The 25,083-nt window shown below is 47.7% G+C and overlaps 1 protein-coding gene across 3 annotated transcripts in view; it reads left to right on the top strand.

Annotated features, from left to right (window-relative positions):
* The window catches only part of BAHCC1 (BAH domain and coiled-coil containing 1), a 683,113-nt gene that overhangs the window by 329,626 nt on the left and 328,404 nt on the right, over nucleotides 1-25,083 (top strand). For all 3 annotated transcript variants that reach the window (XM_069655151.1, XM_069655152.1, XM_069655150.1), the window contains exons 10-11: nucleotides 9,811-10,183; nucleotides 12,120-12,986. In XM_069655151.1, coding sequence (XP_069511252.1) covers nucleotides 9,811-10,183; nucleotides 12,120-12,986 — 1,240 coding nt within the window. The remainder of the gene's footprint in view (nucleotides 1-9,810; nucleotides 10,184-12,119; nucleotides 12,987-25,083) is intronic.

The following is a 25,083-nucleotide window of genomic DNA, read 5'->3' as shown; positions in this document are numbered from 1 at the left end:
CTACAGCCACTTTGTGACAACAAGTGTATATTGGCTCCCACTGAGATTAAAGACAATAGTACCCAGTGTTCCAAGGCGCAGCATGCATGCCCTTCTTTCCACTACACGCCAAAGGCTACATGACTTTTCTGCACCTAAGGCATCAGCAGTAACCTTAAAAGGGAAGGAGTTTAGAGTGTTTTGGAGAGATAATGACACTGATCTTATGGATGAGAAGGAGGATTCACAGGACAAGAGCTCTACATAGGTCTCTCTTTTATCCAAAGTTCGTACTTCACAGAATAGGTCACAGGCTGTGTCTACAAATGCAATCTTCTTTATTTAGAAGTTGCAAGTACCAGTTACTCTTATAACTTCAGATGATATAGCTGGACACACGCACCGACCATCGTTTTCAAACCAGGCAAACATTCTCATGAGCTTACCCATCTTTTCATAGCAAGCATAGATGGTGAGTAGGACATAGCATAAGCACAGATCCATTATCACTCATTATTTAGGCCAACACCGAACAGTCTCCCCATGTGTTAAAGGGAGGGCTCCTTTATAGACTCATATGTCTATGTCTTTCATATCCTTGTCTGTATGGCGTAGCCTCTGTCTTTGTTTACCATATGCTTAAACTTACTGCACTGTGAAACATAGGCCTTTCTCCCACTACACAGGATCCTCAAATCCAGGTTTAGGCTCCATCTTTGTTTATTATATGCGCATACCTGCTACAGGATGAAACCTAGGCCCATTGGTATAGGACTCTCAATCCTAGACCTGGACAATAAGCAACCTACGGTACGTATATTTCACACCACTAGTGTGGACACAGACTGCAGGCACGGCCAAGCATCCATGCACGATAGAATACGGCTACGGCTAAGCACATCCGGTCTAGCTTCACACATAGCGGTCCAGGCTGAAACACCTGACGTACCTCAAAACCTCTGCCACTAGCATACAACGATTACCATCGGAAAGGAACCCGGCATAGGTGGCCTCACATGGTCCCTCCCAACAATAGCAATTCAATCTCAAACCCTCAACAGCACCCACCCATGTGTCTGACCTCTCCTGGGCCGCTTAGTCGAGCCTTGTCAGCCACCCAAGTCTTAGAACAGCAACATGCACACATGCATCTCCTAAGCTAACTCCCTAGAATTTCCATCCACATCGACTACGGTCACCAAGGGCGTTCCAACCCAAGAAAAAAGCGCATTTAGGCCATACAAGTAGGGAAGGATCGCTATATCGACGCAATAACACCTTACATCACCAAAACAAGAGGAACTTCCACTCAACACCCACAACTCATGGAAGAATAACCTGATGAAAACAAAAACACAAGACAGAACCTAGAAGAACTTTTCGACGGCACAGACGCACCTGTACCAACACCTCAACTAGAGATCGACCAGAAAGGAAACCTCAATACCGATCAGAAGACGACCCCAACAAGGAAGCCCAAACCAAAATACACCTTCAAACTCCACTGCAATCTAATAAACACAAGTTCCATGTTAAAACATTCAACAGAGATCTTTGACCTACTCGATGACAACGGCATTGATGTCCTATTCATCACAGAAACATGGCTGGACGGCAACTACAAAATCACACTCCAAAGCTGCCTCCCAGCCAACTTCAAATGCCTTCAAATAAACAGGAAAAATGAAAATGGAGGAGGCATCGCAATAGCATTCAAAAGACACCTGAAAATAAAAACAGACGAACCTCTTAACATCAACTGTGAAACCATGGTCATACACCTAACAGCAAGCCCAAAAACCAACATCACATTCATCCTGGTGTACAGACCACCGAAATACGTTGCAACCTTCGTCGATAACTTCATAGAAGCATCACCAACATAGCCATCAAGCACGAAGATTTAATCATCCTGGGCGACTTCAACATCTGGTTTTAAGAAAGTCACGCCAACTCCCAAAACTCACTGATTGGACAATTTACAACCATGAAACTATGACAGCTGGTCAAAGGGGCAACACACTCGGCAGGACACACCCTCAACGCAATCTTTGTCAAGGAAAAACTCATCACCACGGCACCGCCAATACAAATATTGTGGAGCGACCATCTCATAATCCCATTCGTGATCAGACTACCAACTCAAGTCTGCATCCTACCCCCCAAACTCACAACCACCACAAAAAGAAACTGCAAAGGCGTCAAAGCAAGCAACCTATTCGAACAAGTGGAGATGAACAAACCCTCAACTATAGAACTAGAGCTGACTGACCTAGACGGGAAAGCGGAGCTACTACACAAATGGATTGCTGATACAATTGATAAGATCGCCCCCCGGAAAAACCATTCAGCCCATCAAAAAAAAGAGCAATGGCAAAATGGTTCACCCCATTACTAAGCACCATGAAAAAGGACAACAAGAAGATGGAACTGGAATGGAGGAAAGAATACCACCCAGACAAAAAAATACTGTTCCAGAAACAAATCTGTGCATACAAGGAAGAAATACAAAAGGCAAAGAGAAGGCATTATGATGACAGAATCACCAATGCCAGCAAACACACAATAATAAATGTTCAACATCATTAAAGAATTGAGAAACCCACCAGGCTGCGACAACACCCCAACCCCCTCAGAAACTTTGCAATGACCTGGCAGGCCACTTCAAGAACAAAATCAACGACATCCGACAAATCATACAAAACAGACCAACCAACCACAACATTCTACCAACCGGACCTAACAGTGAGTCACAGCACAAACTCCAAAACTTTCCTGAAATATTAGCAGAGGCATTCATCTTGCTGGTAAAACACAGCAAGAAAGCAGGATCACCCATGGATCCCTGTCCCCCTGACATCTACAAATCAATCCTCGCACAAGGAACGCCATCAGAATATTACAGAAATCTCATAAATCTCTCACTAGCAACAGGAACTGTACCAAGAGCATTCAAATCAGCATATATGTGGCGACGTAGAAGACCTCTCCAACTACAGGCCGATTTCAAACATACCCTAACCAGCAAAACCCCTCGAAACCTACATGTACAAACTAACCCAAGAACATGTAGAAAAACACCACCTGTCAGGCCAAGCACAAGTCGGTTTCAGACCCGCAAAAGGAACATTAACAGCACTACTATCCATCTTGGACGACCTCAAAACTACGCAGACTGCAACACAACCTCAGCCCTGATTCTGCTCGACCTCTCCGCAGCCTTCGACACAGTTAACCATGACATCCTGACCAAAAGACTAGAAGACATAGGCGTAACGGACATGGCAATACGCTGGATTAAATCATTCCTAGCAGACAGAACAGAAACCGTATGGATAAAACCCTTCAAATCCACCCCACGAGTTAACGACTGTGGAGTACCACCAGGGTCCTCACTATCACCACTGAACTTCAACATCTACCAGACTCCAGTAATCAGAATCTTCAAAAAATACAACATTACATGCTACAACTACGCAGATGACACTCAAATCATCTACAAAATCGAAGACACTCAAGCCGATCACTCAACCCTAATCGAATGTCTAAAAGAAGCCTTTAACTGGATGAATGCCAACAACCTGAAAATCCACCCAGGAAAGACAGAAATCATGATTATATCCAAATACCAAGAGATCAACACCTACATTCCATGGCCAACGGATATGGGAACCGCACCAACACCATCTAAGGTAGTAAAATATCTGGTAGTCCTGATGGACAACACCCTAACCTTAGAACCACAAATAAATGCAACAGTCAAGAAATGCTTTTTCCTCCTCCACACGGCAAGAAGAATCCTACTTTTCCTCTCCTTCACGCACAAAACACTTACAGTCGTCGCCCTCATCATGTCAAGAATCGACTAAGCAAATAGCCTCTACCTCGGAATACCAGAATACCTCCTGAAGAAACTACAATGGATTCAAAATACCAAAAGCCAGACTACTCCTCAAACTATCCAGAAGAGACCACATCACTCCTGCCCTAAAAACACTACACTGGCTCCCAGTAAAACATTGAATCACCTTCAAAACAATGTGTATAACGCACAGGGCAATCAGTGGACAAGGATCAGAAATCCTACAAAAGAAAATAACAATCTGCAAGCCAACGAGACTCCTCAGGTGTTACGCTCACCTGGTTCCCACAGGGGCGTCGGTCGTACCCGGTCAGCTGCGGTCTCCACCAACGTGATGCGTAGTGCAGAGATGACTGTTTGGACTGGCCCGCCTCGTTTCGTCTGCTTGACCCGAAGAAGTATTCTCCTGCAAGTGGAGAAAGGGATTTAGCAACCCGTGGATTTTAGCAAGGACCCCCCGCTGCTCCCGATCTCCCCACTAGTCACCTCCGATATTTCCTTTTAGTAAGCTCATCTTATGTATTTAAATGATGAGCTCTCCATCCTGCGTGGCATGCAGGGGCGCGTAGATACCAGTTACTTCACTGGCTTGAAGGTACTGGAGGAGTTCCGGCTATTGACTCGGGGGCTTATAAAGTTCAAAAGAGTTCAATATGTCTGATGTTCACTCTTGTTCCATTCCCTTTTTAGAATTGCACTGGGTCCAAAAGAATATTGCCTGGAGGTAGCTGATGGCGTTTGGGTAAGAGTCTGTATTTCCCAACACTGTCCGGTAAAGTTGCCTGGGTTTAATTTGTTGTTTTCTCTCCCTTTATAGGTGCGGCACATGAAGATGTGGCATGTTAAAGGGTAATGCCTCAGGTGATAAATCAGGTAAGTCTATGGTAAGTGATGATATTTGTCGGCTTCCGGGCTCACCTTGTTGTTTCTTTGGTTTTCCCCAGATGCTGGAGTTCAACAACGAAAAAGATGGAGAGAGCGCCGAGTTGAAAGATGCTGTGGACTGGTGAGTATAACGCGGCGGTGCAGCTGGCGATGCGACACGTGTTGGAATAATGTTCTTTCCAGGCTCGGAGACGTGCTGGGTCCGGAATCAGGTAAGGAATAAAAACGATGTTCATTATCTAACCTTTTCTCCTTCTTTTCCCCTTTTCCTAGGAGCTCCGGATTCGAGGCGGGCGTGGCAGAAGACTGGATGCAGGCTTGCAGGCACGGTGAGCGTTACGCTGCAGAATGCAGAATAACGCAAAGCGTGTGCTGCTGATCGGGCGTGGTTTAAATAGCCTCCAAAGTAGTTCCAGGTAAGAAGTTCCCCAGAACCACACCCGAGTAAAAAATAGTCCCTGTAACAAAATAGTCCCATCTAAGCCTCACGTTGGCTTGGATTCAGTTGCAGCATGGTCTGCATCAGGTAAGTAATGTCTATGAGCCTGGCACCTATGGTGCCAGGACTGATTCCTATTATGAGCCTGGCGCCTAAGGCGCCACGACTGAACCCAAACAGCCCCCAGCCGTGGCTGTTGGGGTTTTGATAAATATCTGGATGCCTGCTCCCGGGGCTGATGGATTCGATCCGGATGCCCGGGGGTAGGCATCATGACATCAGGTGAAGCAACGAAATCTGCCTGGAACTAAAACCATATCTCAAGAAAAGACTTGGAGGCACCTCCTTCTACCACCTAGCCGCCAAAACCTGGAACAACATCCCAAAAGAAATAAGAAACACCACCGATCACCTAAAATTCAGGAAATTACTAAAAACCTGGCTCTTCAACACCACAGACTCAAACTGAAAACCAAAACTCAGAAAGGAAAAAGGATGACTAAACTTAAGAGGACACTGACAACACCCTGCACCGACTAAGACTCCCACCACAACTAGACAGGTAACACCAAGTCAAATATAACACAAGCAACACCCTTTAAGACAGAATCAACAACCCCAGCCAATCCCAGCCAACATTGTCACTCGTCCCATAATTGCTACCATGTACGAAAATGCTGTAGAGTTGTCTAAATGTTAGCAATCACCACACTCGAACTGAGCTGTGGACTTTAGCAGGTACACTCGTCATATGAGTGGAAAAGGAAGGCAGATAAGGTTTTTTTTTTTAAACTCTTTATTGATTTTTAATAACATTACAAAAAACAAACAAAACATATAACATTTAACCAACAACATAACTGGCCGTATGGCACTCGGCATAGATGTCCTTTCACGTTTTCGCCTCAGAGTGGGTGGGGGATCAAGTCTTTTGGACCTCCTCATTTCTCATGGCCGTTTTAGTGTTTACTTTTCACGCCTTTCTGTTCTGGGGGCTTATCAAATGACTGTCCTTCACTGCTCCTCCCCCCCTCCCGGATGTTCTTCTTCACTGTCTTCTCTTTCTTCAAATAAGTTCTGCATCAGAGAGTTCCATGCCATCATTCTCTGTCCCGTTTCCCCCACTCCTTTCTGTGCCGCCTTTATCCACACTGCTGTCTCTGTCATTGCCCATTTCTTAGAAGGCAGATAAGGTTATGAAGGAAGTTGATGGAAGTGGAGGCCAGATGTGAAATGGACTGTGTATACCGGACAAGGCCAGATCAGGACAGAAGGTGCAGAAATGCCCCCACAACCCATCCGGGGAGATTACGCAAACCCAGAGCCTCACTTCGAGACAGAAATGGCAACTAACCAACCCACTAACAATTTCCCCCTCTGCATACACCTCTCAAACTCCAAACCAAACACAACCACAAACCTAAAGCACAACAAACCGCACAAACTTCACTACATTGCAACAACAAAACGAAAAACACACATAGACTCACACAACAGCACACAACGACTAGCGACCGCAAACAGCCCGGGCCCAGCCAACGGACACACCGGGCTGAGACCGCCACCAGCACATCACTGCTCTCTTGGACGTTTCCAGCTTCCTCCCACTGACTCACCCTCCCTTTCCCCTCTTTCAGAGCCGCCAGAGTGCCAGGGGAACACTCCGGTGGTGATAGTGCGCAGTACAAATGTACTTTAACATTAAAATTATTAGACGCCGGAACTACCTTGCGTTGTCCCCTACTGTGACTTCTAGGATAGGTATTAAAAGTCATTTACACTCCTACCTTCTGTCTCCCTTCCATTCTCTCGGGCTACCCGTCCCCACCTTCACCCTATGTACGGGTAGTCCCACATGTGTGGATGAAGGGGGACCTTGGACTCGGAGTACAGTAGTCACTAGAGTAAATGACGTTTACTTTTGTAGGGTGACCCTCTTAGGCCCTGTAGGCATATCATCCACGTCCATCCTGTTGTGTATAATGTTAATAATACCAACAAAACTGATGTGTTCTGCTCATCCCTGTGTCACAGTACCTCTAGCCTCTTTCCTGAAGGGGCCCCAGCATTGCACATCCATTTCACAAGGAGTTAGCATCCTCAGCTGCACTTCATTTGGTTTCTGGTGCAACCACCCAAAAACAAGACAGTGCATGAATCGTGTAATGTAGTAAATGGGTGATGCTCCATTAATTGTGCAAAGCCAAATATGTTTGGTTTAAGGTATTATGACGATATAGGGAATTAATGAGTCTTCCTTTCAATGTTCGAGGAAAGTTATGTGGGAGACTAGTAAAACTTCCTTTTTGTTAATGAACGTGTTTTTGTGTAATACTGTTTAACTGTTCATGACTGAGGTACCTCTATTTACTGGCAGTAGTTTATGGTGTCTTGTTTCAGTTCTGTACAAATACTCAAATGTGTGTTGAAGCCTTTCTTTCGGGTTCTCATCTTTAAATTCCCTGTTCTCTCACCTTTGGCTATACACTCTGATTTAGCTGTCACAAAACTCTTTTGTGTAGTTGTACTTCAATCCTGAGCCGTACAATCACCAGAGGCTACCTTCTTTGGTGTTGGTTTACCTCCTTGTTAACAACTCTCTTCCCTGTAGATGGTAACTATCCTTCTCAATGGACTACCTTGCTTACGGGTTGTCTCATTGTTGCCCAGTGACTCCATTGTTGTTCGCTGACTTTCTTATTCACGGTTGACTTCCATGTTGATGTTGTTTGATCTTAATGTTGATGGTTCCCCCATCTCCTTTCAGTGGCCAATCTCCTTGCTCATGGTCTTTCTCATTTCTGATGTTTAACTTTTCTGTTGCTGGTAGGCCTGGCCTTCATGTTAATGGCCTGCCTCATTCTTAATTGTTGGCCTCCTTGTTGGCCCTTGCCCATTTGATGTTTGACCACTTTTTGTCAGCTATACTCCTTGATGACAGGTTCTTTTTTGATAGTGGGCCCCTTTGTTGATGGCAGGCTTCTGACTACCGACTTCTGTGTTTATGTAAGGGTCTTTATTGATGGTTGGCCTCTTTGATGATGGCTGGTCTCTATTTTTGGTAGATCTCTCTATTGCCACTTGACTGCCTTGTTGAACATTTCTTTTTCTTTGCCTCCTTCTGACGGTTGGCCCTCTTGTTGATGCTTGGTCCTCTTGTTGATGCTTGGCCCTCTTGTTGATGGTTGGCCCTCTGGTTGATGCTTGGACCTCTTGCTGATGTGTGACCTTTTTGTTGATGCTTGGCGACCTTGTTAATGCTTTATCCCCTTTTTGATTCATGGCCTCCTTTTTGATGCATGGCCTCCTCTTCGATGCATGACTAATTTGTTGAGGTTTCTCCTCCTTCTTGATGATTGCTAATCTTTTCTATGCTTGGCCTCCTGATGGTTGGTCTCCTTGTAGATGCTTGTCCTTTATACTTGGCCTCCTTGTTAATGCTTTGATGCTGATTATTGGATTTGATGTAGCTACTGGGTGCCAAATACTTTTCTTTTTACTAAATTAGGCACAGCTCGAGATATATGTGCACTTATATAGATCCAGTTAGAAGAACAGATGGGTATTGCATGGTAATCTGGGTATTGCTGGCATAGAAATGGTCACCTTAAAGTGAGAAATCATGACAAATAGCGGAAAACGGTCAACATAAAAATTGAAGGGGGTGAATAAGACAATGCCCATGTTTCTTCAGATAAAGTTATTTACTAAAGGAATGCTGCTCAGCGGGCTGTCATACAGCGTGAGAGCTCTATTGGTTGCAGATTTGTTAACTCCATATAGAGGCGATTTTTGGTCTGATCCGATGGCTGGCCAGACACCTGATTAGAAGATACTACATTTTAGGTGGTTTCCAGGTGAGTCTGTGTCTGAAGTCATCTAGCTGGTTCGGTCTATTTTTCCATCAAAGGGAGGTTGGTATTGAGACTGTACAAACACACCTATATTGGGCCAACTTCTACATTTTTAAGATAACAGGATAATCATAAAATGATGACAGGTATCAACGATTGACTGCAAATTAGAGTTGTATTTCCACCCAAAACCCGAGGGGATTTTCTGTCAGTGTACCACCCCCAGAGGCACTACTGTTCTGAGGATGCACTGCCCATGACCCATAGGGAAGGTCTGCCCCTCGGAAGTAAGGGACGACAGCCTCAGATTGCTTTTTTTATTGAGGGTGTTCCTCGTTTTGTATGGTTGCCCTCTGTGCTGATGATTGTCCTCTTTGCTGATGATTGGATTCCAAGATGAGAGTTTGACTTTATGTTGAATGTTGTTCAGCTTGTTCATGTTTTTTGTCCTGGCTCACATTTAGTTTGCATATGTATTGTTCAATATGTTTGTTGGATGTAGACATCCTTGTTTTCCTCCCTCTTGACAGTTGCCCTCCTTTCTGACAATTGGTTATCTTGAAGGTATTAATCGTCTTAAGGACTGGCCTTGTTGGCTTTAATATGGCTGGCTGACCTTGTTTGTGATAAGTCGCCCTTTGACAACTGTATTACTCCCCTGCTGCAACCACTCCCTTTCTGTTGACTTTTCATTATCTCGTCCATGGACTAATGGATAGCTCCATATTGAGAAATGTTGTATATCTACTTGTTTGTGCCAAGTTACCAATTTTGTCTATCTCCCCACACAGCGCAAGTCTGAGGACCATCCGACTGAGTTTGCAGAGCCAGCTCAAGAAAAAACTCCAAAGTCGTTGCAGAAAGCCGTGGCCTTAAACACTTCTAAGAGCTTCCCGTCTCCAACATCTTTGCCACCTGCATCCTGCCCCACAAAACTCTCCCCCTTCTGCCACTCCCCAGTCCCACGTCAATCATCCAAATGCCCCACCCCAAGCCCCTTGGCTCCCTGCACTTTACCGGTGTGCCCAACTGCCAGCCCTGCCCTGGCGCCTCGGTCCCCGGCCATCAGCCCTGTTATAAACCAGAACCCCAAAGGCAAGGAAGCAGAAGAGAAGAGAGTGGAAGGCCAGCCCCCAGCGGACTTCCCCAAAACACTGGAACCTGGTGAGTCTCTAGCCCTCTCCACATTCTCTGAGCCCCCAAAACATATTGTTTAAAACAATGAAAACTATTTTAAAAAATCATTGACTGCCACAATCGGAGTCATTCTTGTAAAAGGGTGACTTTGGCTCCAGTCTCTGTTGCAAAATGGTAATTGCTCTATGCCTCTGGTGCTATCTAAATGGAAATCTCCTGATATGCTGGAGTGAGCAAGTTTGATGAGTGAGATTACAGAGTGAGGGAGCTCGCACGTCCTAGAAGGTGGGAACAGACACTCTTGTGGCAAGTCAAAATCTCTCATTGGGAAAGGGCCAGTACATATAAGAGAATAGTGCCCCAGAGACCTGACTGGCCTTTCACATTGTGGCCTTCGCTGAGGCCCTGCAGCAGTGATACTTGATGACCAGTTAGTCAGGATATGGTATTGATTCATGTTAAATGTGGAGAAGATATTAGTGCAGCAGTAAAGTGGTCAGGAGGAGTATTGTATTAGCTGCTTAAGTGCTGAAGGAGGCACTGGTGCACCAGTTTTGCTTTAAGTGAATAAAGCTTTGATTGAGGTTCATTCTATTACAGGAAGGTGCTTTAAATACAGGGGTGTGCCTGCCTGGGTCAGGTGGTGGGTTGGATTCGCCTATCCAGCGTAAGCCCCCGTCATTTAGTCTGTTTTGCACAGAGAACTGTTTCTGTGCCGACACCATTGCGAACTGGCAGATGTACACACTCGTGACGTCGCCCCGCATATTGGGCATGTGTTTGTGTGTGTATTTCAGAAATCCACGTACAGGACATAAGGGTTGCCCCTACTCGACAATAAGCTTTCTGCGCCAGGAGTTCCTGATTACTGCTAAAGGGGCATGGTGTGTCTTCCGGTGCCAGATCCTATTTACGCACCTGTTATACTGAATCCGGCAGTGCGTGCCAGTCTTCAGCCACTAAAGGAGCAACAGCACAAGAACTCCAAATACACTCCGTGTAGTTTACTTTCGATGGAATAAACACGGTGTTGCTGACCAAAAGCAATTTTTGTGTTTTATGCAAAGTTTGCCTTATAAAAGCCGACTCAATGAGATTTTTAATAGTGCTTTCGAACTCTGTGTTTGCAAAAGGTACATTGTATGACTTTTCCACATCTGAGCCCAAGTAACTTTGAAATCCTGCTCTACCTTTTATTTGTTTTTCGTTGACAATGCACCGTGCTCCATCTTTACCAGAATGTTCATACCAGAATGTGCATCAGGTTTGCTATAGCAGACACACCAAATCTCTTAATTACTGTAATGTTGCTGGGAATTTTGATGGAGCGGACATTGTTGTATCATCTTGCCTTACTTTTGAGCAGTACTGTTATTTAGGGGGTACCTATGCGTGGTTGGAGCCTAGAATTTCACTCTGTTGAAAGGGAGCACTTCCCTACAAAAATTGATTGAAGGGTAAATGCATATCATCATTGCAAATCGTAGAGATGCACGTTTTTCTTTTTTTTTTACTGTTATAGTTTTTTATATAGGGTGTCTAGTACACTGATCAAATGTATCAATGCATGACGTGTAAAATGACTTATCATTTCTGTGCTTTGCTGAAGTTATGTATGTTTTGTCGGGTTGTTATCTGTTATTAGACTGTGTTATTGATACTCTTATAGCACACCCTTTGCAATTGTCATGGCTGCTTGGCACTTATGGACAGAAAGTCATATGTTGGTGTTGGTTGGGGTAGGATGTTGGTAGGAGTAGAGGAAGGAGAGCATAGTAGCAGTTCCTTCACTGTTGCTGAGCAGAGATTGGAACAATCCAGGTTTTGGTGGCACACTTTTGAGAAATGGCTTGCATACATGCTGGGGTATTCTTATCAGGTTTAAGTATGTGTACTGGCCCAGCCGAGTTCATGCATGTATGTTGTGTTCTTTGCTAAGCCATGTATTTGTTTCCCCCCTCAGATCTGCCTCAAGGATACACGTATCCAGCTGTCAGCATGGGCTACTCATCTCCATCCTTGCATGACGTGCAATCTGCTGACCCTGCTGACACTGAAGCTATGCAAACAACCCCCACAGCAGCAGAGCCAGAACAATCCAGGACAGCCACCCCTTCGGGACCTCCTCACTGTGATATACTGTGTCCTACTCGCCCAGTGGAGAAGGACTCCACTGATCAGGATGTTTCCATTATCGATGCAGCCACTGCCGAGCCTGAGGACACATGTGAGAGGAAACTGGCTTCAGTAGAACTGCCCTCAGCCAACTTCACTACCAACCCTGGAGAATTTGAAAAACTTGGAGAACCTGTCTTGAGTGAGGAGTCCCCGCAGCTTGAGAGCCTCACTGAATCTTCTCAGGAAAGGCCTGAAGATGTGCGCGACTCAGAAGAGGAGACAGTTGAGCAGGTCACAATCATATCGACAATCCCTTCTCCTAACACTTCAGATGAGAACTTGGTGGACATAAAAAATGTGGAGGAACAGGTTTTACAGGTTTTAGAAAAGGAAGATGAAGAATTAATTTTGAAGAGGGCAGAGGTTCCAGAAGGGCCAGAAGAAGTGGAAGTGATAAAGGAGGAAGTGGATCTGGTGACTGCTTTGTCAACAGAAAATGGTTCTATTTGTGGACTGGATGTGTTGATTGCAGCTACCATCGACTTGGGTGACTTGCCTGACCTGTGTGAGAGAGGTTCCTGTCCTTCTCTAGCATCCCCATACCCAGACACTTCCGGTTTCTGCTACGGCTCAGGGATGCTTGGGATAGCACTACTCAGCGAGCTGGCAGGTCTGGAGTTCAACCATCAGGAGTCTGTTGAAAGGAGCAACGGTAAGACCCCAACATTCTGCTATAATCTCCCTACATTTTTTGCTAAGTGATCACCACCATTAGGCTGGCTCAGTGGACTGAGTAACCACCATCATCATAACTTCCATAATCCTGAGGTCAATTAGTTGAGTACCATTGATGTTGCTAATAATAACACATATTACTCAAACACCTACACGCATTTGAATTTGTGGTGTGCTTTAATGCAATAGTTTTTGTTAATAGTAACAACATTATTTTGATAACTGTTTCTGGCTGGATGTTTCCTCAAAAAAATTAAACATGTTGATAAATTGTCCTCGATGACCAATGTATTTCATTGTCTGATGCTAGTTGCATGAACATTTTAATGTAATAGTCATTTGTATTGCGCCAGTTACCACTGTAGGGTTTGTCCAGAAAAGGTATTATGCCTAGAAGTGGACTGAGAACCAAAAGTTGCCCTGGATGTTTTTTTTTAGGTACCATGCAAGTAAGCCCAAACTCTAAAAGTAGGGGTTTTGGTTTCCTCTACAAAAGATAGGAAAAAATGGGCAGAATAGTGAATTTTAAAAACGCAACTATTATAATGCAAAATGAACCTATAACATTGGTAGGTTTGAGGAATAACGTAGTGAAAGCTTTATGTTATGTGGCATTTGTATAGCGCCCAATGCCATTGGTATGACCTCAAAGTGCTGTGGGGTGAATGCCGTTGGTGGACCGAGGTATGAGAATGGAAGGAGGATTTTTACAAAGCGTGTGTGCATTTTAGCCAGCACGAAGGTAGAGAGGGGCGGATAAGTCCCTGCTAGTGACCCATGTAGATCTTGCTAGTGGGTGCATGCTATGATACACTTTTAGGAGAAGGAGACTGATTATGTGCCCCGCTGTACTGAATATTTGCCGTGGGACATAGCTGAATTCTAATGGCAGAGGTGATGTGCGTTATGAAGTCGAGTAGTGAATTGCTGCAGATGTACACGGGTATGTGGCTGTGCCCTGGGCGGGATACAGCTATGTTCTATTCAAAATGCAAGCCTACAGCTGTGGGAACAGATGCAGGGCAGTGGCACCTGACAGCAGCAACACCCAAACGCAAGCCCGCACCACAGTCCATGAAGGAAAAGATAGAGGGCAGTGGTATAAAACAGTAGCTAGTTTTAGACTAAAGGCCTACAGCACTATCCCTGTGTAAAAAGATGCAAGGTAGTGGCCGCAGACAGCACACAATTCAAACTACAAGCCTACTGCATTATCCCTGTGGGAAAAGATGCAGGGTAGTGGCACCAGACAAAAGCGAGATTCAGACAACAAGAAGCCTACAACAATGTGCCTGTGGACAAAGATGCAGGGTAGTGGCACCAGACAGCAGCAAGATTCAGACTGCAAGTCTGCAACACCGTCCCTGGGGGAAAAGATGCAGGGTAGTGGCACAAAACAGCTAGATTCAGACCACATGTCTACTGCACTATCACTGTGAAAAAGAGATGCAAGGTAGTGGCACAACACAGTGGTTTGGTTCTAAATACAGCTAGATTCAAAATACAGCCCTACAGAACTATTCCTTTGGAAAAAGATGCAAGTGGCACAAAACAGTAGCTTTATTCAAAATACAGGCAGGCCTAAGACACTATCCCTGTGAGAAAAGATGGCAAGTATAACACACTCTTTACTTCAAAGGGATGTGGGTTAGAGCAGAGATGGAAGGAAGGGTCAGTTTGGATGGGAGACATGGTTAGAAGAGTAGACAACTCGGGTCCCCACACAAAAGGGACCCTTGGCACAGAGGCACAATGGGGAATCTCCAGAGTTCCCTATCGGCCAGTCTACCACTGATTGCGCACACTCCTGGGGTAACCAGACTTGGTTGGCTAAGAGGCAACTGAAATGAAGAAGAGGAGAAATGGAGAACAACTACAGGAGTACATATCCTTGAAGGAGGGAATTTAAGAAGATGAGGAAAATGGTGCAGATGTCTGTTTCTGCATGGATGGGTTGGATCTCACGTGTGGTGAATTGAGGGAGCAGTGTTGAGAAACAAATAGGGTGAAAGCGATGAGCCAGTAATTGGTCAGTGTTTTAGGCAGGGCTATGTAAATTGTTAAGGGTCCAAGGAAGGAACTGCTTTACATGGAAGATCTTCAAGCATAGAGAATAGCAGGGTGCCCAAGGTCGGTTATGGGAGGAGTGGGGATCCCGTCCAAATGTAGGAATCATTCTCAACTTGCCACCCATTTTATGCCTATCATACCCTCGGGCATTGTCATGCAACTCCTTGTGATAGTTCATAAGTGCAGGTATTTAAAGTAGCACACAGCGAGTATTGCACTTTTCCCCCATACTATGGAATATTCAGCATCACAGGGAACGGAACCAGAGGATGCTCTGCAGAGTTTTTCCAGAGCTATGTGAACTCAGTGCTCTGTGCCGTAGCCCCACGCCTTGTCATACTTCTTGGTTCCCCTCATCAGTCTTTTTCTCTTTCTATTGGAATTGTATTGGTTCTGGTTAAAACGTGTGATAGTAGAAGTGTGTATGGGGAAATGGTTCTGGAGACTAAGCACAGTAGCCACTACAGTAAGTAACATGCACTAAATCCTACGTTCCATGCTTTCAAAATAGTCAGAGGGGTTTTTAAGGACAGCTTAACAGAACTGTGAGTCTGCAATTGAAATTAAATCAAGTCAGAATCGTAATGCTTACAGAAAGCATGTAACGTGGATCAAGTGGTTACCCTGCAAATGATAGGTGGAATGTAACATTCTCCAGCATTGGATCTTTCATGGATTCACATGCTTAGAATATTCCCTGTCGTCAGGCCGGGAACCTCAGTATATTTATGAACAAAAGTTTTCCCTCGGAAAACCCGACACTTTTGTGTCCTATCGATGTCCTCTTGGGCCGCTTACGCATTTCCCAATAGGACGTACGGTATAAATAGCCCCGCCCCCGCGGCTCCCTTCAGATTTCAACCGTCTCCAAAGTACTCAGGATCACCTTGTGTTTCTACTCTTTGTAAGGTTGTAATTTCTTTCCTTATGTCGGGGAAAGTGCTGTTCCGCCCGTGTGCCACGTGTAGGATGAAGAAAGTGTATGACGGAGATGGGCACATAGATTGCCTTTATTGTCTTTACCCCCATCACTCTGCAGACAACTGTGAGGTTTGCAAGGGGTTCTCACAAAAGACATTGAAAGACCATAATCGGCGTCTAATAACGTGGCTGAACAAAGGAGGCTACCTTCAGTCTGAGGTAGGGTCGGTGCACAGTCTGACATCGAACAGGCCTAAGTCCCCTGTAGTTCCTCGCTGCTCTGTGTCAGCGGAGCCTCCGGCAAAGAAGCCACGCCCTGAGGAAAAGGGTTGTTCTTCGTTGGGGAAACATCTGACAAAAGACGCCCCTTCTACATCATCAAAACATGGTCTGGTGGACCAAGGCTGTCAACAAGGGAAATCTTCCTCTTCGTCTAAAAAGGACAAGAAATACCCTTTAAGGAGATCCTCCTCAGGAGACCATCATAGGTCTTCCTCGGGTAGAGATTCGACGAAGCACTGGCCTAGAGAATCAAAAAAGGCGGGATCCCCTAAATAGTTAGCGTCCTACCACTGCCATCAACGGGAGTCCCGTTGTGGACGGCTTTGCTACCGCCTGCGCAGTCAACACCCGCAGTGGCCTCGTCGAACCCGGCGGTGACGATTGTTGAAGCGGCGCCTAAATTTCCATCGTTGACGGTGGATCCTCCAGAGGTTTGGCAACCGGCAGTGTATGATACAGTTCTGCCGGATACCCTATTACAACAGGAATCGCCTTGCTCAGTATCGTCGATGGAGGAGGAGAGGGAACAGGTTGTTTGTCCAACGGATCTTGGTTTACAGGGCGTAGGCCCGTCGACGGCCTCGGAGATGCAAAGTGCCCCCTCTTCATCGTCTCTGCTGAATCTGCAATCACTGCTGTCTTTACAAGTGTTGTCTATGCTGCAATCCCTCTTAAGTCAGTTAGATGCAAGGCTACCTCCCACAGGTACTCCTCTAGGGATGCCGGTGATACCTGTCGACGACGCGACAGGTCCCGCTCCACGATCAACGTCACCGGCTGGGTTGCCGGCCTCCCGTCCGGTTAGAGAAGACCCCTGTGCCCCCCCCCGGTCACACCCGGAAGAAGGTGAATTGCAAGATTCTGACTCAGATCAAGGGCCTAGAGACTCCTTCTCGGACATTTCATCATCGCCTTCGAGGGACCCCACGTGGGAATCGGATGGAAAAGTGGAAGCTCCTAGAATCCCGGCACAGCCGTCACCACCAGATGACATTGGTTCCTTCCATGCCATGATGGCGAAAGCCTGTATCGAATTTGGTCTGACCCCAGAGGAAGAAAAGAAGGAATGCGTCTTGTTGGACCATATGGGGAAGAGGAGAAAGTCAGTCTTTTCGGTTCCCATTCTGGACCATGTTTGGCAGGAAGGCTTGCGCACCATGCGTCATCCATTTTCGGAGCCTGCAATTAAGGGCAGGTTGGAAAAGAAGTTTAAAGCCCCGGTCTCTACACCTAAATGTTTGACCGCGCAACCCTCCCCTGAATCAGTAGTGTCGGCGGCGGCGGGCAGAAAAGCTAGGTCGCAACACAAATGCACGACACCTCCGGACAGTGAAGCTAGAAGGCAGGATGCCTTTGTTAAGAAAGTCCTGTCAGTGGGAGCGACGAGGGTCAAGGAGGCTAACTCATTAGCTATCATGGCAAGATACGACCATGAAATTTGGCATCGCTTGGCCCCAATTTTTGAACACCTGCCCGAAGAGCACAGGAAGACAGCCATCTTACTGGTGCGTGAAGGGGAAGAGGCATCAAACCACTCTATCACTCTAATTTTTTTAGTATCTGAATCCGAACTGCTGTTTTCAGTGGATGGATTACATGGTCGTGGTGGTTGGAATTTATATTTATCGGCTCAGGCGTACACCTTGTCGTTTAAGTAATCATAGGTGTCTCTTTTGAATTTCCTAATTTTTCTTGACTCCAAATCGGTCTTATATGCCTTGAGTCGGTTATTTTTTTTTAAACTTTATTTTTAGGTATTTAAACCACAATACAACTTCACACCCACATTAGGGTGGACTTTCAACTTTGCGCTGTAACCCAGGACCCACCCTGTGTCCCCCCCCACCCCTCCCTCATCCCTGTCTCCCAGATACAGTGTCCTCTTTAGCTGGATGTGTGTCTCTCCTTACTCTCGCTCCAAGGATGTGGTAATACCATGGATTAGCCCTCAACGGGGGGTATCCACCGAGTCTGAGGTGTCAGATCCGTGTTCCTCCGCTTCGCCCATCAAGAACAGTGTCAGAGGTCCCCAGATGTCTGGTGGACGGGCATGCAAAGGAAGGAGTTTAATGAAATCTGTTTCAATGTCTTGGTAGTAAAGCATGTCTCTATGCCAGGCGGCGACTGATGGGGGGGGGCCTCGGCCCCATGCCATGGCAACTCTCCTACGAGCCAGAGCCAACAGAACCCCGGCCAGTTTCCTTATTGGAGCTGAAAGCAGCCTGGTCATGCCCAACAGGGCTGCTGTTTGTCTCGGCTGCATAGGTTCTCCCACAATTGCAGTTGTCGTCTCCAGGACTTGTTTCCAGAAAGGAGTCAACTCAGGGCACTCCCAAGCTAGGTGAACAAAGTTTGCTGAGATAGTCCCGCATCTGTTGCATTTCGCTTCTGCATCGGGGTGGTGTTTGTTGGCTTTCGCTGGTGTATAATATGTTTGATGGAGAAAGTTGAAGTGGATAGGTTTTAGGCGTGAGTTAAGCGCCACTTTTTGTGTCTGTTTCAGGATATAGGTCCAGTCCTCTCTGATATGTTAACGTGCAATGACTTTTCCCATCTAGCTTTTGCACCAGTGATGGCGGGGGTCGTGGTGGGAATGAGGGATTTATAGATCTGCGACACCAGCCTACCTTCACCTTGTGCCTGAATAACATTATGCAGCAATTGCCAAGTTGGTGGTTGAAGCGGCAAGTCTGGCAGCAGGGCCTGTATGGTGTAGCGAGTCCTGAAGTAAAGGAATACATCCAGAGCAGTGTTGCCCCCTTTAATTTTTACTTGTTCTGGAGTTAGAAAGCCCTCTTCTGTGAAGAGACCCCCTAGGGTTTGTATGTTCAGTTTGTCGACCCATTGGTGGAACACTTTCTCTGAGGTCAGTGGGACTCCGGGAATAAACTTGACAGGTAGGAGTGGGGAGTACCGTGAATGAACCCCGAGCTTCTGGGCTAGAGTCTTCCAGACTTTGTACGTCGTGAGCATCACATTCATCGTGGAACTGGGTACAGGCATCTGACTAAAGACGACCGCGGTTAGAAAGTTAGGTGTTGCCAGGGCTCGCTCCACTTGCACGTGAGGTCGGATTGCTTGAGAGGCATACCAATGGCTGAGGAACTGTGCTTGAGCTGCCCAAAAGTATCTCTCTAGGTCTGGCAGGGCCAGCCCTCCACTGGTGACCGGGAGTGGCAGCGTAGTGTGCGCCACTCTGGCTGGCTTGCCCGCCCAAAGTAGCTTGAGGACCAGGCTTTTCAGTTTTTTCGAGAAGGGTTTTTGCAGCAGCAGAGGAATATTGTTGAATAGGTATAATAGTTTGGGCAAGATCACCATCTTCACCAATGAGACCCTTCCCCAGAGGGTTAGTGGAAGAGACTTCCATCGAGAAACCTTGTCTTGGAGAGATTTGACTACCTCTTCGTAATTATCTCGACACACCTCCTGACAATTCAGAGATAGTTGTATCCCAAGGTACCGGACCTTGGAGGATTTCCATGTGAGTTGGAAGTCGTCTGAAAACTGTTTGGTGGCTGGGGTCGGTGGGAATACAATGGATTTTGACAGGTTGATTTTTAATCCTGAAGCTGCTCCAAATTTGATGACTTCCCTCATGACTGGATTCAGATTGTCTTCAGGGTCTCGAATGAACAGTGCAACGTCATCGGCGTAGAGGGAGATGATGAGCTTATGAGGACCTATGATGAGTCCCCTTTGCAGCTGCTGCTCCCGAAGTTTGGAAGCCAGTGGTTCCATCACCAAGGCGAAAATTAGGGCCGATAGTGGGCAGCCCTGTCTCGTGCCTCTTTGCAGATCTATTGGAGCTGATTTGGCTGTGCCTACAATAATTCTAGCACGTGGTTTGGTGTATAGGAGAGAAACAAGTTTGATGAAGCGGGCTCCTAGGCCCATCCTGGTGAGTACCATGAACAGAAACGGCCATTCCACCAAGTCGAATGCCTTTTCGGCGTCGAGAAGAACCGCTACGGCCTGCGATGAGGGATCCAGTGCGGCAATGACACGGAACATTCTCCTGATTCCAAAAGTCGTGTTGCGGCCTGGTATGAAGCCGGCCTGGTCTGCCAGTACAAGGGCGGACATCAATGGCAGTAACCTCCTGGCCATCACCTTGGCGAGTATTTTATTGTCAAGATTGAGGAGAGATATTGGTCGATAGGATGAACAGTCTTCCGGAGGTTTGCCAGGTTTGTGCAGTAGGATAACGTTGGCTTCACAGGCAGTGGGAGGTAGGTATCCTTTTTCCTGCGCCTCTTCGTATACGGCCGCCAGGAGGGGAGCTAGGGTGCCCGCAAATGACTTGTAGAATTCTCCCAATAAGCCGTCCGGGCCCGGCGCTTTGGAGCTGGGGAGGGACTTTATGGCCTCTATAATCTCTTTTTGCGTGATCATCTCATTTAAGGGTTCACGGAGAGACTGTTCGACCCAATATAGCTCTGTGTCTTCCAAGTACTCCAGCGGGGCAGTCGAGGACCTGCTAAGTCTAGCACTGTAGAGATCTTGATAGAAGATCCTGAACTCTTCTGCTATCTTTTCATCGGTGTGGACCGACCCGCCTAGATTGGTCCGAATCTGATCTATTTGAGCATGTTTGTTATCGGCTCTGATTAAATTTGCTGGAAGGGCACCGGGTTTTTGGCCCTCTCCGTATTGACGGACTTGACTATTGCGATTCAGGAATTTAACCTCACGGTCAGCTGTGAGATAGAATTTTTGCAATTCTTCTTTCAAGGCTGCTGTTATTTTTGGGTCCGCCGTGTTTGTGGTCTGGAGCTCAAGGAGTTTTAGCTTCTCCTCGCTGGTTGTAAGCTCGCGCCTGATGAGCTTGAGGATGCCGTTTTCCTTGGCATGGCAGACTCCTCTGATAAAGCATTTTAGGGACTCCCAGATTATGCCTGCAGAGGGGACCGATCTGACGTTGGCTTCGAGAAACACATTGATCTCCTCCCTCAGTTCAGAGGCAAACACCTCGTCTCTTAACGAGCCCGTCTTGAAGCGCCGCCGCTGTAGTGGCGGAGTGGGAGTGGAAGGCGTGAGGTTGAGGAAGAGAAGGGAGTGATCGGAGAGCGTTCTCGGATGTATACAGCACCGGTCGCTTGACAATGGACCACTTGCAGAGGCAAAGAAGTAGTCGATTCGGGAGCTCGTGTTGTGTACCGGTGAGTGAAAAGTGAATACTCGCGCCTCGCCATTCGAGACTCTCCAGGTGTCTAGCAGGTTGAAAGCATTGCAGATTTCTTTTATTTGGAGTCCAGCTTTGGTAGGAGGTTGTGGAGAAGCCTTTGATCTGTCCCTTATAGGATCTAATACCGTGTTCATATCCCCACCCCAGATTATAGTTGCCGGGTCCTGCGTGGAGAGCTGGGTGAGCACCCATCCAAAATTGTCTGGGCCATCTGTGTTTGGAGCGTAGGAGTTGACAAAGGTCACTTTCTGGCCTGCTAAGATGCCGCTTACTAGGATCGCTCTCCCTTCAGTGTCTTTCGCCGTGCAGATCAGGCGGAAGCTCATCCTCCTGTGTATGAGGATAGCGACTCCTCTGGAGTAGGTTGAGTAGGAGGAGAAGTATCTGTGGCAGCCCCAGCTCTTGGCCCACTGGTGGTCCTTCCCTGGGAGAAGGTGTGTCTCCTGAATCATGGCCACGTCTATTTCGTGACGTCTGAGGTATTGAAGTATTTTCCTGGTTTTAGCTGGAATATTGCCCCCTCTTATGTTCCAGGTCAGAACGTTCAATGGGGCGAATAAAACTTTCTATTTACCCACTTTTCTTTGTCAGATGTTAGCCATGGTGTGGCTTCGAAGTGTATTTCGCTAGGTTCGGTGCTTGAAGATTGGATCTTTGATTGACATGACGACATTGATAGCTGTCTGGGAGACGGAGAGCAGGGGGACGGCTGTGAACTAATGGCGCAAAACTTCCCTGGTGAACTCTGAGGGCACCGTCCACGGGCAGACCCCAACTGGCCCGTGGCGTTTCTCTCTTTAAGGTGGGCAACCCCCAACTGGCCCACAGGGAGATCCCTCGACAACCAAATAAAACAGAAAGCGAAACATGTGGATACCATGTCGCTGTGTGAACTGTACCCCGAGAAAACTCAGCTTGTAAACCAACTGGTAGCTGAGTTAACGTTGGAGAATGAACTGGTGCTGTGCTAGGGGCGCCTGGGGCCTTTCCAAGCTTCCCCGCCCCGCGTTGCGCTCTTTGTGAATTGTACCTGTACTTTTTGCATCTTATTGCAAGCTTGTAAGCCGACTCTGGTTAGTCCGGTTTATGGTGGATTCCTGAGATTTCTGTCTCTTTGGGGCCTGGGATGGTTGGGATTCGGGTCGGGGCAGCCTATCTGGTCAAGAAACATGCTTGCATCGTCGGGCGTTTGGAAAAAATTGACCCTCTCCCCTTACTGTACTCTGAACCGTGCTGGAAAGAGCATCGAGTAGGGCATTTGATTGGCTCTGAGTCTTTGTTTGATGGTGGTAAAGGATTTCCTCTGGGTTTGTACTGTGGGGGAGAAGGTTGGATAAAAGTGTACTTTGTCTCCATCATGAAGAAGGTCTCCTTTCTCTCTAGCTAGCCGGAGGATGGTGTCTCGGTCCTTGTAGTTGAGTAGCCTTGCGATGATTGGCCTGGGCAGTGCGCCGGGGGCAGGTCTGGCAGATGGAATCCTGTGCGCTCTGTTGACTATGAATAATTGGGACAATGCTTCTCTACTGAAGAGTGATATGCAGAGTGACTCCACGTATTCCTCCATTTTACCTTGTGGCTGCTGTTCTCTCACACTGATGATTCTTATGTTATTCCTTCTTGATCGACCTTCCAAGTCCTCGCATTTGGCTATTGTCATTTTCATTTGAGCTTCTAGCTGCGAGACTTTGGTTGAGAGGGACACTGCGCCATCATCTAGATTAGACACTCTTTGCTTGACCTCGTTTAAACGTTCTGAGTGTGTGTCCATGCGATGTTGTAGGAGGTCAACCTTGGAGGCGACACCATCCATTTTTTTGTTTAAGTTTCCAATGCCAGCTTTCAATTCCAATAGGAGTTCTTTGATTTCAGATGGGTTACCATCTGAGTCCATCTGGCGTGAGTGGCTGGGGGAGGTTATCTGGTCCTCGCGCTGTACGGGGGCCTTAGGAGTTGCGCCGCCCTCAAACGTTAATTTCCTCTGGGATGTATCATTTTTCCCCATTTTTAGTGCGGATCGGGTGATGTATGTGCTCAGCTGTGTTTTGCTGTGCCAAGAGTGCCCCGCGGACCCACCCAAGGGAACTAGGATTTACCCGGACGGGCAGACTTGTTGGGGGGTTCAGTTGTTTGGAGACCCGGCTCCCCTCAAATGAGCTGTGCCTCGAGCGCTCTGATGAACACTCCGTGGGGACTGTCCTTGGTTGACTTGTGAGGGAGGTTAGGGCTCCTCCGCGGCGGCTGAGGCCTCGATAAGCGGACTCCTCCAAGGGTGATGATGACTCAGGGAGGGGGTAATATTACTCAATGACTTCTGTCTTATGAAGCCTGCCTTTGGTGACACTGTGCCTGGTTGGAAAACGCCAGTGAGTTGGAGTGACTCCGGCCTGGCAGCGAGATGCGTGTTCAGGAGACTAAGGGATGCGGGAAGGACCCCCACGCGCAAGCCGGGTGCCACTCCTAAAGCGATGCAAAAGTCAGAGGTGGGGGGGCCCTCTTATAGCACTGAGTGCGCCCTATATACAAAAAATGCTGGCGTTTCTCTTATGCTGAGGAGCGCTTAGGTCCGCTCATTCCGGGGCAGTCCACAGGGCCTCCGGGTCGAAGTGCTGATTCCTCCAGAGGAAGATGCGCTGGGAAGCAGCGGGTGGCTCCAAACACACCCCGCCACGCATCCGGGGCTCCGCACGGGCCGGCTGGGCCCGTCTCCGCGGCGTCACCAACGGAGCCGCGGAGAGGGTTTGTTCTTGGATCGGCAGGGGAGGGAGGGGGGACGGGCTGGCTCGGGAAGGCCCAACTCTAGCACGGAGCGCAACCTCCCCCCTCCTCCGTACCTGGTGTCCTGGCTGGTCTCTCCGCCTCACGCCGCCGGCCGCCGAAGATCTCAGGCACCGGGGAACTCCGGAGTGGTTGCGGCCGTCCCAGGTGCCGGGGAGCCTCGCAGGATGGGGGACGGACTCCGAGGATAGCGGAGCGCTGGGGGGGCAAGAGCCGGGCCCCCGCCCCAGCCGAGCCCCCGCGGCCCTTGACAACGCCGACAGGTGGCGCCCCGGTCTCGGCCACTCCGCCAGTCGAGATCCGGGGAGGAGCGGGAGCGACCCCCGCGCAGGCGCGATGCAGGCCGACACCTGCAGGGTTTCCAACTCCCTCCTCACCGCAAGCCCGTCCCCGGCGCCTCCTCGAGGACCAGGTGCTCGGTCCACAGCCCGGAGGGGGTCTGCTGCGTAGTGTCAGTTGCCTCGCCGGGCCGTCTGCGCAAAGCTCGGTCTCGAGGCCACACCGGTCCTGTGCAGGCAAAGAGAGACCGATTTTCACCAGGAATTCGGTGGCAGGCAGTTGGACAGGTCAGGAGAACAGGAGTCGGGGATTTGGGTCTTATTAGTACAGGGAACAGCAGGATTGTGCAGGATTGATGCAGGGCTAAAGGGGAGCTCAGACCAAAGCGGCCATCTTGGTTGGCCCTCGAGCGCCCTCTGAGTCGGTTATTTATGTCAGCAAGTATATCCGTGAATGTTTTGGCATCAGTCAGGGCAGTGATTTCAGTGGTCAGTTTGTTGATTTCCTTTTGTAAATTGTCAATGTTGACTGCTAATTCTTTGATGGTAAGCAATATCAGGTG

This window comes from Ambystoma mexicanum, chromosome 3q, assembly GCF_040938575.1.
Source record: "Ambystoma mexicanum isolate Mex_15411 chromosome 3q, UKY_AmexF1_1, whole genome shotgun sequence".
NCBI lineage: Eukaryota > Metazoa > Chordata > Amphibia > Caudata > Ambystomatidae > Ambystoma > Ambystoma mexicanum.
Note: the sequence above shows the minus strand (reverse complement) of the source record. Positions and strands in the feature narration are given on the sequence as shown.